Source organism: Thermobia domestica, chromosome 9 (genome assembly GCF_964235325.1).
Source record: "Thermobia domestica chromosome 9, izTheDome1.hap1.1, whole genome shotgun sequence".
In the NCBI taxonomy this organism is placed as follows: Eukaryota; Metazoa; Arthropoda; class Insecta; order Zygentoma; family Lepismatidae; genus Thermobia; species Thermobia domestica.
Window position 1 is genome coordinate 6722757 of NC_137462.1, and position 12773 is coordinate 6735529.

Consider the following 12773-nt stretch of genomic DNA (forward strand, 5'->3'; position numbering starts at 1 on the left):
CTTTACAGTTGTTTTTTCTTGTATTAAATGAGTGTCTAAATTAAGTTCGAAGAGGATTGTGTCTACTTCCTAACCTTGCACAAGAACTTTTGTGTTCTTATATAATATACATCTAGTCTTACCATAAATACTGTCCCAAATTTTGAAGGTGGCTGTACCTCCGTCCGTACGAGCGAGTGACGTGAAGAGCGGTATTGTGAAGCCTGAGTCATTGCTGGATGAGCTGAAGAAGTGTAAAGGTGTTAATTGTAAGTGTTCAAGATGGAAGGGGGCGAGTATGAAAATCGTGTCGCCGTAATACGAGTAGTGTTGCACAAGGTAGACAGATAACTAGAGGAGACTTTCAAAAACCTCCAGAAGCTGCAAATTAGTTAAAAAAAAATCGTTTACCGCATTATCCAGCGCTTTGTTGAGACTGGAAACTGAAAGATCGCCCGTGGCAAGGAAGACCACACACGGTACGAACACAGAAACTTGGGAAAGTAGTGGCGGCGCGAGTCTGATGAAATCCAGTTGAGAATAGTCAGTTATGACTTGTGAGCTAAAGATATCGAAAATGCCTGTCTCGCAAGCTAAGCAGTGACCAGGGACTCCATGCTTACAAACAAAGCAAAGGTCATCTGACAAATGAACTGAAGCGCCAGTGGCTCTTAAAAGCAAAGCACTTATTTGAAGCGTTACGCAGCAAACGGGCACTTTCGAATCCTTTTCGCTAATGAAAAGATTTTCAGTGTTGAGAAGACTTTCAATGCCCAGAATGACAGGATATATGCCACATCCTCTAGGGAATCTGGTGAAAACACTCCGAGAATCCAGAGGGGTCAACATCCTGCCTTAGTCATGGTGTGGTGGGGTGTGAGCTACGATGGCATAACGGAGTTCCGTTTCTGTGAAAAGGGGGTTAAAACTTCAGCTAAAGTGTACCAGGAGACAGTGCTTGAGAGATTAATCAAGAACCTCACCAACATCCTCTTCCATGGACAGGACTGGAGCTTCCAGCAGGACTCAGCTTCAGAACACACGGCACGGACAACCCAACAGTGATTGAAGGAAAATGTTCCGGAATTTATTTCCACTTCAGATTGGTCTTCTTCAAGTTCGGACCTAAACTCTTTGGACCACAAATTGTGGTCTAAGCTTCAGGAGATGGCTTGCAAGAAGAGACATCTCAATATTGAAAGTTTAAAGCTCTCTTCGGAAGGCAGCTGCAGATTTTCCAGTTAATGTGTTGCGTAATGCAATTGATGAGTCACCACAAAGACTTTAAGGACTGTGTGCATGCTAATAGTGGCCATTTTGAATAATTATTTGTGATTTTGGTTCATAATGTATCCGTGTAGGTCATATAGGCCGAGATATTAAAATACCTCGAAGCGTTTTGTGTTAATATACTTGAAACTTCCGGTCAGTATTTATGGTAAGACTGGGTACAGTCAGGGAACCAAAACGCTTCGAGGTTAATTTGATGAGTCACCACAAAGACTTTAAAGGAGCAGTTCGAGTTAAAAACAAGTTTGGTGCAATAGAAAGAGAAACAAAAAATAAGAAACCCGTATTTTTTTATATCTTGATAGGCCGTCTCGTTCAGCTTCTACAGGCATTTGTTTTTGATGAATCGTAAATAGTGACGTCATGGGTGGGATACGCGAGAAACTCAATGTGAGTCAGCAGCTGATAAACCTTTAATAATGCATTGGATTTAATAGATTGTGTTTTGGATTTGTTAGCAGTCTTCCTCTGTGTTGAATTCTTGAGGGTCGTTTTTGTTAGTTGATTTTCCTACAGCATTAGTATAAAAAAGAGTAGAGAGAGAGAGAGCAGTAATTACGTTTGTTGTGCGAAACAGTGTTTCTTCCAGACATGTTTTTAGGGTGGCACTGTCTCCCGGAGCTCTGAGAGATTCCCCCGTAGGAGACCAAAATAATACGTCTATAATATAATAAATATAATAGTACTGTGTAAAAATAATGTGCCTCTCCGAATACTAAGTGTCCCTTTCCCTCCTCCGGATTTTTTTCTGAAAGAAACACTAGTGTGAAGTAGAAAACACGTGTTAGTACAGCGCGTGCTGTGTCTGTGAAGTGAAGTAGAAATGCCTAACAGCTGCTGTGTTTTCGGTTGTAATTCTTGTGCAACTGAAGCTGAGGACGTAAGGTATCTTTTCTTACGTTTCTAAGTCGTGAGAAATCACCAGATCGACATAAATTATGGCCCAAGAAAATCAATGAAAAAAAAAAAAAAAAAATGTACCAAATAAAATCACACGTGTTCCAAACATCTTGAAGAGCCTGCCTTCGAGAAGTCAAGTTTACTGAAAGAAAAGTCAATGCCAGTGGCGGATCTAGGCTGGGGCCGGGGGCCTAGGCCCCCAGTTTTTGAGTGCCAAAATTGATTTTAGCTATTATTGAGATATTTTTGAATGTTTTTAGTAAACATGATATACATATCATAGTCTGGGTTCTGACTCCCCTCCCCTGAGTTTTTACTGTCTAGATCCACTTCTGGCTAATACCAGGAGAATTATTTACACGCAAACTGAGAAAGAATGCTGTTCCAAGTATATTATTGAAAGGTTTAAAATCCGAGCCATTGAACAAGCACCGATCTGTGTCCAGTTACCAACGTACAAATATAGTACAAGACGCAATTGATGGTTGTAGTCAAGACGAGGCATTAGAGGGTAATAGAGACGATGTCACTCATGATTCTGAAGATACTGCTTTAGAAATAAGCTATACAATGTGAATTAGGGAGTGAAATATACCGGCTTGTAGAAGGAATCAGTGACGATGACTGTTCCTCAAGACATTGATCCACCGTTTAATTTCTCTGTATCATGTGACAATGATGATGAAACGGGTGATGAGAGTTGTTCCGGGGACAGCTATGAGAATAAAAGAAATTTAACCGATGAAGCTTTTTTCGTATTCTGACAAACTTTACAGACGTTATTTCATTTTTGCCACATATGTTACGCTCCTGTACATACCTTGAAGCACAAAATTATATGGTCAGCGTTAAAAATTGCAACAAAATGTGAAAATGAACATACTTATGTTTGGGAATTGGAAGAATGATTAAAGAAAAGGTACTTAGGTGTTGCAGCAATCTCGTCCGCCATCTATGTACATATTGGTTTCGATTTTTTTTTCTTCGAAACTCTGAACTCATGCTTTATAGGATACGTTTTATAATATTATAAAAACGTTTGTACAGCCCACCATCAGATATCATTTTCTACATGCAGATGATATTTGTAAGTCTTTGCAATCAGTTTTGGAAAAGGAAACCGCACTTAGAACGTGCCACCGCACCTCTCACAAACGAAATGCTTGGCACTGTGTAGTATGTAAGCCTGCTCTCGCTTCTTGCCCACTTATGACGTCATCACAAAATCTTTCTTCCTCTGTTACTCGCTAACGACTGAACGTATCGCGATCAAACAAACACCATTCCTTTTAGAATTTTCAACTCTACAAATGGAAATAAATTGTAAAAAGTGCATTTCTAAGTCGAACTGCTCCTTTAAGGACTGTGTGCATGCTAATAGTGGCCATTTTGAATAATTATTTGTGATTTTGGTTCATAATGTATCCGTGTAGGTCATGTTATTAGGATATTAAAATACCTCGAAGCGTTTTGTGTCAATATACTTGAAACTTCCGGTCAGTATTTATGGTAAGACTGGGTACAGTCAGGGAACCAAAACGCTTCGAGGTTAATTTGAAATTCGGTGTTTATTATTTGTTGTACACCTTATAATCTTACAAATCTATTGTAATAAGAGTATAAATCCCTAGAAAATAATACTGTATTTTGTTTATTATAAAATGCAAAATAAGTTGACAGCAGAATAGTACCATGTAAGTTTGTGTACCACTTAATTATGAAGTCAAATACAAATAAGATGAATCCCATACATAAAATATGTATGTATGTAAGGAACTTTCAGCATTTTAAATAATTTTACAATTAATTCAGAGAGATAGAAAAGGGAGTAAACTGAATATATTATATGAAGATGATCTAACATTAGAAATCAAAATTTTCTGTGGCTTACTTTATATTAACTTATAAAATCCAAGTAAATATTTCTTTATTAGGATGCCGAGGAATATTCTTACGTTACGTTCGAGTGTTAAGAATACTTTGTCATGATAGTCCTAGTGTCTAGCCTAAATGCTAATCTGTGGAATATTAAAAGTATGTTGATGCTTGCTCAGATTTATATGATATTTTTGTTCGTTATATTCTAAACAACGGTTTCACTGTCTTCTCTTCAGTCTCACGGAGAGAGAGTAGGGCTTTGTTGCTATACATATGGATGGCTAATATGTTGAAATTGAAAATCGGAAATCTAATGTTTGTTCTTTTTTGTAGGTGCTAACAACATCAGGATGGAACCCTCCTCCAGGGTATCGGAAAATGCATGGCGATCTTATATATCTGTATGTAGTAACGTTAGAAGAAAAATATTACCACATAACCGCTTGTTCTCGGGGATTCTTTGTTAATCAGTAAGTAACATATATTTTTATTTGTTTCGGCATTATTTGAGTATGTTATTAGGGCATATTAATAAGTTTTGAGATCGAATCTATAGACCAAAACATAGTTATGAAACTTCAGTTTTAGCTGTATCCTTCAAACTATCCCCCATCCATCTTGTGCAGTGATACACTAATCCCAGCGCCATTACTATTGCTAGAACGCGTTCTAGAAGTCCTGTTCTGCGATTTGCACTGGATATCCTTCACGTCATTAAACAGCAAGGACTCTTAGTTGCTGAGCAGAAGAAGTCACAGAGGGTCAATGCAGAAGTGTGGTAATGATTGTGTGCGAGAAAAGTTACACGTTTTGAAACTTGATGGTCCTGGTCTGGCTTTTCTCTTGGTCGTTCCGAGGCTCTGAATCACTTTTGATCTTTGGGATCTTTGGTTCTTCCTCAGTAAAGATTGTCCGAATCATATCCGTTGATCCAACTCATATGCCCAATCATGGTCGTACGTGAAAGATAGGTTGATGGAAGTTCTTGAGACACTGAGACCGGTGTTAGCTTTTTTCGGGGAGAACTCCTCTGTGTGATAATCGCGATTATGTTAATAGTTTTCCGACAATCGTGCTGCATAAGCCGCTGATGCTAAGGTATTGAACTTAGGCAAGAGCCCCGTGCATCACTTAAAACCCTTCTCCAGCCTTATGCCCTGCTTGCATATTTACATCGTATTATTTCTGTTTTCACTCTAGATTTTCCAAGTGTCATGGATAATGTAAAGGCACACTAATCAGACTCATGTACAATCCGCGGCAAAAAACCTGCAACATGAGCATATAAGTTTATTGTGAAATGACGAAGTCTTTTGCTCCAAAATAAGTGTGCACGGGAGGAGGCTGAAGTGTATCCTTGCGTGATTCGTTCCACTTAGACATTATGTTCATTCCCTGTGCTGTTAGGCGTAGTTTCACAATAAACTTACATCCTCATGTTGCAGGTTTTTTGCCGCGGATTGTACAGTTCCGAAGCTCATATAGTGATACCCCTCAGTACTCTTAATCACAGAGCACGCATTCACTTGCTTCCATTTGTCTATAGAAGTGACCTCCAAACTTTTTGATATGTACTTGTATGTGATTTCTTCCATTTTGTAGACATCTTGAAGCCTGCGTTGAACGTAATTTCTCTCTCTATTTATATTTTTAAATATTTGTTGTTGACATTTTCCGCTTAATACAAATTATATTGAATTTACTCAAGGTTATATTGTTTTTTTCAGCTGACAGTGAGTACGATAAGCAGATGTTATAATAATTTCTATTCCATCATTGACTAAATGATTAAGCCTCTTGTCTTTAAGGAGAGCAGATTTATTTACTTACATCAGTTAATTATTTAAATCGTATGATTTCTTTTATTAATTTATTTTTAAGGAAAAAGTTAAAATCGAATTATTTATTTATCTCAGGGAAATGATTTTAAATAAACATTAATTTTAGTTAAAATAGAAATGAAATTAAGTGCAATACTTGTAGCATTCTATATACGAATTTTTTGTAAGCTTCAAACTAACCTTTCTGTAAACTATGCGAATAAATATAATTAGCTTTATATTCAAGAAAGGAACATGATTTAAAACTAGCAATATTATGTTAACTGCTCAACTAAACGGGAGCGAAATTTGAAGGAAATGCACAAAGTATAAAATCGAATACAAAGGACATCTGTTAAATATGTGTGTAGCCTCAGGATCTGCAGACTGTGTTCTTACCTATTCAGGGGTTCCCATTCTCTTCCCTCAAGGGCTTAGACGCAACTGCCCGAAAATTTATAGTTCTTCTCTCCCAAATTTATCATTCTCCAGCTTGATTGTACATTTTCGTTGAAAAATTATATCCCTATGACTAAATATTAGAAGAAGAATATTCCATTAAATGAATAAAAGCGCGAGCAGGGGGAGGGGGGAGAGTGAATCTAATTGAGTGGTTAGTGATTCCCAACCACTCGCACAGTCTCATAGGTTGTGCTGCGAAATTTTAGAATTTAAAAATAATGAAGCATTTAATATTAAAAAAAAAATCAAAATCAGTTTTGAGACACTGCTAAGTCAACGCCTTCAGCGGCATCAACAATGTTCAGTACTACATGGTCACTACTTTATATTATTATAATAAAAATCAAGTGTGTTATGTTGTTGTGGGCATACAATAAAGTGTTGTCAGTCAAAAAGATTTGGAAACTACTAAATAGGTAAAGGTATGTTCCCCATTCGGGAGTAACCAAAAGGGACATTGGTGGCGTGGAAGGAGGGCTGCATGTACAGATTACGTAGTAGGGATCACCTTAACCTCCATGTTTCTCTGGTATTTCAAAGATATTACATATTTACGTAATGCACTTAGGAAACAATTATACATTTTCCTAACGATGGCGTGAAGGGGTTTGATAAATTTTGTATGTTTAAAGGAGGACATGAAATAGTAAAGACATTAGAATAAGAATAGTAGTGTAATTTTCCTTTGTTAATTACCCTGTACTTTTCCGCTAGGTCAAGTGAAGAAGAATTTAATCCAAAGCCTGCATCTCCTAGTCATTTGTGCCATTCTCTGATTGAACTTCTGAATCAGATCAGTCCTGCCTTCAAGCGGAATTTCTCCATCCTTCAGAAAAAGCGGACGCAGAGGCATCCGTTCGAGAGGGTAGCCACTCCTTATCAAGTGTACGCGTGGAGTGCACCACAGATTGAGCATACAGTGGATGCCATCAGGGCAGAGGATAGTAAGAAAGTTTCTCTTTCGTTTTCACTCAGCTTCTGCACTGAAGTTGATTAGATAGTAATATGATTTTTTTTTTTTTTGATAGGTAATTTCACCACTTCCGACGTACGGTTCTAAACAGTACTCCACACTCAATTCCTAGATAAACAAAGGATAGATAGATACTTGTTCACATTTTTCAAATAAACACGTTTCCTTTCTAAATAACCTGAGTCATTTTATGGGTTTTTGTTCCGGAAGTTAAAACTATAATTGACAATTTTTTATAGTCTACCTACATGTCGATGCAAGGTACAGAATGATCATAACATTGTACATTTGTTAGGAATCCACCAGATACAAACAATGCTTCATTTGGAATTCACAAGATACAAACAAACCCTCAAGTAGATGGGTATTTGTCATACATGAACTGACTTTATAATGAGATCACTATCATGCAAGCTGTTCCAGATGTAAGAGCGAACTGAACAAAAGTTAAGTGCAGTCGGAGCGCTCGGGAATTAAATTTGAAGTGTTCGGGTAATAATAACAAAATAATCTGTGGCGGCCATTTCTCGTGCCTTTATTGTTGGTTTGTGGAAGTCTCCTTTTTTCCTTAGAAAATACAGTTTCAAAATAAACTATTATTTTAACCGTTCAGAGTATATTTTCAGGAAACAGGTCATTGTTGAGTTCGGCCTTACTGCTCGTAACGTCTCTTTTACACAATTCGATTACTGAATTCTGGCCACCTTCATAACATATTTAGTACTGTGCAGCTCAGGATTTCACCCTCGATTAGCTGCTGAAATTATCAAATTCACTACCATAGGTGTCCTCTTCAAATTCAATATGAGATGCACAATGGATTTGAGATCTGGGGAGTTAGGGACCATAGAAGATACTAAAGTCTGCATAGTGTTCCTTTAACTATTCCTCCGCAATGGTTGGGTCCATTATAATCTTGGAAGATAATATCGCTATCGGGAACATCAACATGATAGGATGTACCTATTCTGCCAAGAGATTGCGATACATGACACCAATTGTGCGTTTCGCAACTCGGGGGGGATTAGTTTTTGCAATGTCATCTTGCCTCATACCATAAGCTATTTGCCACCGACTTACGCTGTTACCACCAAGCGCGATGGTTCCAGCGTTTCATTAGCTTTCCGGCAAACATGCCCAACACTCTTACTCGTGTAGTGATGTAAAAATCGTGATTCATTAAACCAATAAACCGTTTTCCAGTCTTTCATTGTCGCATGTGTGTGGCATTAGACGAACAGTTCCTGCTGCTGAACCTGTGTGAGGAGTGGATGACCCCGAGGGCACGTACTGTAATAGCGCATACTTGTTAGTGTGCGGTACGTGGTTAAAAAGGATGTTTTTCGAATTAACTAGGCTGTATTTTGTAGTCAGCTGTCCTGTGAATACGACACTCACCTCTGGAACCAACTTTGTATCGTATTCTGTAGTTTGCCGACGGTTAGTCACTTGTTCCACTGTCAATAAGTCTTGTTCCACTTTCGTCATGGCTTCTTCAAACAACTCACTAATACGATCATTTCAGCGATTAAACACCAGCCCCTCGTCAAACAAAAAATCTTGTTTTGCCCATCACGCACGAAATCTCACTACTGACTGAGTACTCGTAGCTATACTATCATGGTGTTCGCTACGTCATCACGAAACTCATATACGCGGTGGCTTAGTGGTAGAGCGTTCTCCTCTGGTGCATGGGGTTCTTGTTCGATCCCAGCTCGTGCCAAGTGAACTTTGTGGTGGACAAACACCGTGTGCGTGGGTTTTCTCGGGGTTCTTTCGTTTCCTCCCACTTTCTTTGTTCCAGCATTTCATTCATTTCTCATCATCACCGTCTCCTTTACCCTAGCTAGCATTATCGTGGGACGTAAAACTTAGATTTCATTTCATTTTTTTACGAGAGACATATGGCAAAATGACGAATTCACTATTTGGAAGGGTGGCCATACTTCAGTGGTCTATAGGTGTAAATGAACTTGGAAAATTACTAGTTTTCGGTAGTTCCAGATTTACATGAATTACAAGAAGATAAGCAGAGTATTTTTTTTCTTTCTTTAATTAAACAGACGAGATAGGGTTATAAATAAGAAATAGTGTGGGTATTTTTGATTGAAGGGTAATTTAACTTAGATAACACGTTTCTTACTTGTCTATTGATACTTGTCCATACAGATGAATTTCACGTTTCAATAAATTCACATTTTTTAAAATGAGAAATAGAAGTAATTTAATTTATTATTTTCTTTTTCGTAGCTTTCTCTTCAAAACTTGGCTATGAAGAGCACATTCCAGGACAGACAAGAGACTGGAATGAAGAACTTCAAACCACTCGAGAACTTCCACGGAAAAATCTTCCAGAGAGGCTACTCAGGGAAAGAGCTATTTTTAAGGTATAAAATACAGCCTCTAATTCTCTTTCCTGTTCGTATTTTTGTTTTAAACGTGTTTTGTTGAATTTTAACTTTATTTTGCTTAATGTGTGGGGGAAACTGCCCATTTTCTTAATTCTTATTTTTATGTAAAGTAGAACAGTATTAAAGAATTTACATATTTCGGTAATGTCCGCAGAATGAAAAGTATCTTTTACCTTCGTATACAACCAAGTGTCATTTCAATACAGGGTGTTACAAAAGTGTATCACAAAATTTTGAGAACAAATTTCTCTCATCAAAATAAGAAAAAAAAAAAATCATGTGGACCTGTGCTCAAAGATGGATAGTGTCGGAGTTCCGACCACAGGTCCATATGAACTTTTTTCATATTTTGATGTGAGGAATTATTCCCAAAATAGTGACAAATTTTTGAAACACCCTGTATATATATTTCAAACACGCTGGCATCTTTCTTATCCATACCTCGTTACATCCTTAGCTCTTAACAAAGATTATGTAGTCCTAAAGAAAGGTACAAAGGTAAGATTCATTAAAACTATTTCTGTAGAGCTTTATTTTTGAACCTTTAACAAGAATTTGTTTTTTTTTCTAATACTAAATACAGGAGAAATTCTATTAAATATGAATAGGAAAAAATCTTCTTTTCAGTGCTTTAAGTTGCCTGTAGTTTTATTATTAGTGAAAGAAAATCTATAGGTAACGAAAAACGAAATATAAATTTATGAAAAATGAAATGAAATCTTTGAGTTTTACGTCCCACGGTTATCCGGTTAGGCTAAAGGAGACGGTGATGAGGAGTAATGAATGAAATGGTGGAATGAAGAAAGTGGGAGGAAACGGGAGAACCCCGAGAAAACCCCCACACACGGTGTTTGTCCACCACAAAGTCCACTTGGGGGGGCTGGGATCGAACCCGGGACCCCAAGCACCAGAGATGAACGCTCTACCACTGAGCCACCGCGGCCCCAAAATATAAATTTAGATGACTATAATGACAAATAAAATGGCTTCTTACTATAAGTATGCGTATAGTGTTTCCTAATGTATTTAGTCTCTCTCTCTCTCTCTCTCTGTTTTTCTTTCTTTCGTTCCTTCTTATTAGTGATTGAGTGGTTCATTAACGATAGCTTGGCAGAAAGATGCACAGGAAATACACATTTCTCGTATGCGATGTAGGTTCTAATATTGATGAATATAAATGCAGTCTAATTATAATTTCACTGTTTAGACCAGTATTGATATTTGCAATTGATTATCCATATAATTTTTGTTTGTTTGTTGTAGGTTCACAGTGATTTTGTGGCTGCAGCTACACGAGGTGCTATGGCTGTAATCGATGGAAATGTGATGGCCATTAACCCTGGAGAAGAAGCTAAGATGCAGATGTTTATCTGGAACAACATATTTTTCTCTCTTGGTTTTGATGTTCGGGACCATTACAAAGAGCTTGGCGGTGATGCAGCGGCATTTGTTGCTCCTGTGAGTATATTTTGTTAGCACAACTGAAATTATAATAAAAGTACCTTTTTAAGAACTTCGGTTAACTAAAACTCTTTTATATATTTACCCTATGCGCATCAAAACGCCTTTATATATTTACCCTATCCGTCTGAAAACTGTTTGATATAAATTTCCCCTATCCGTCAGAAAACTCTTTGCTACAGTTACCTTACCTGTCTCAAAACTCCTTTATATATTTACCCTCCCCATCTCAAAACTCCTTTATATATTTACCTTACTCGTCTCAAAACTCCTTTATATATTTACCTTACTCGTCTCAAAACTCCTTTATATATTTACCCTCCCCGTCTCAAAACTCCTTTATATATTTACCTTATCCGTCTCAAAAGTCTTTTATATATTTACCCTCCCCGTCTCAAAACTCCTTTATATATTTACCCTCCCCGTCTCAAAACTCCTTTATATATTTACCCTCCCCGTCTCAAAACTCCTTTATATATTTACCCTCCCCGTCTCAAAACTCCTTTATATATTTACCCTCCCCGTCTCAAAACTCCTTTATATATTTACCCTTACAGTCTCAAAACTACTTTATATATTTACCCTCCCCGTCTCAAAACTACTTTATATATTTACCCTCCCCGTCTCAAAACTCCTTTATATATTTACCCTCCCCGTCTCAAAACTCCTTTATATATTTACCCTCCCCGTATCAAAACTCCTTTATATATTTACCCTCCCCGTCTCAAAACTCCTTTATATATTTACCCTCCCCGTCTCAAAACTCCTTTATATATTTACCCTCCCCGTCTCAAAACTCCTTTATATATTTACCTTACTCGTCTCAAAACTCCTTTATATATTTACCTTACTCGTCTCAAAACTCCTTTATATATTTACCCTCCCCGTCTCAAAACTCCTTTATATATTTACCCTCCCCGTCTCAAAACTCCTTTCTATATTTACCCTTACAGTCTCAAAACTCCTTTATATATTTACCCTTACCGTCTTAAAGCTTCTTTATATATATTTATCCTTACGTCTCAAAACTCCTTTCTATATTTACCCTTACAGTCTCGAAACTCCTTTATATATTTACCTTATCCGTCTCAAAAGTCTTTTATATATTTACCCTATCCGTCTGTCAGAAAGTGGATCACCATGAATTTTGACCAAGATATAGAGGGTGCTAAGGTAGGAATAGAGTTCGTTGGTAGGAGTGATATCTAAATGGGAAGTCGTCGAAATCAACCATTACTGGTTTTAACATTAATCACTAGGGTTAGGATTTTATTGCACTATAAATGTGGGGAAAATGCAAAATAAAAAATGCAATTATGCACTAAAAATCTAAAAAAATGCACTATAATTTAAAAAAAATGCTTTCACAGAGAATTATCCGTTACTATTTATAAGTGCATTACCTATATATATATATATATATATATATATATATATATATATATATATATGTGTGTGTGTGTGTGTGTGTGTGTGTGTGTGTGTGTGTGTGTGTGTGTGTGTGTGTGTGTGTGTGTGTGTGTGTGTGTGTGTGTGTGTGTGTGTGTGTGTGTGTGTGTGTGTGTGTGTGTGTGTGTGTGTGTGTGTGTGTGTGTGTGT

General features: G+C 37.2%; 1 protein-coding gene across 2 annotated transcripts in view; it reads left to right on the forward strand.

Annotated features, from left to right (window-relative positions):
* The window catches only part of clu (clustered mitochondria protein homolog), a 193719-nt gene that overhangs the window by 133075 nt on the left and 47871 nt on the right, over nucleotides 1–12773 (forward strand). For both annotated transcript variants that reach the window (XM_081770529.1, XM_081770530.1), the window contains exons 6-9: nucleotides 4381–4517; nucleotides 7044–7273; nucleotides 9553–9689; nucleotides 10977–11171. In XM_081770529.1, coding sequence (XP_081626655.1) covers nucleotides 4381–4517; nucleotides 7044–7273; nucleotides 9553–9689; nucleotides 10977–11171 — 699 coding nt within the window. The remainder of the gene's footprint in view (nucleotides 1–4380; nucleotides 4518–7043; nucleotides 7274–9552; nucleotides 9690–10976; nucleotides 11172–12773) is intronic.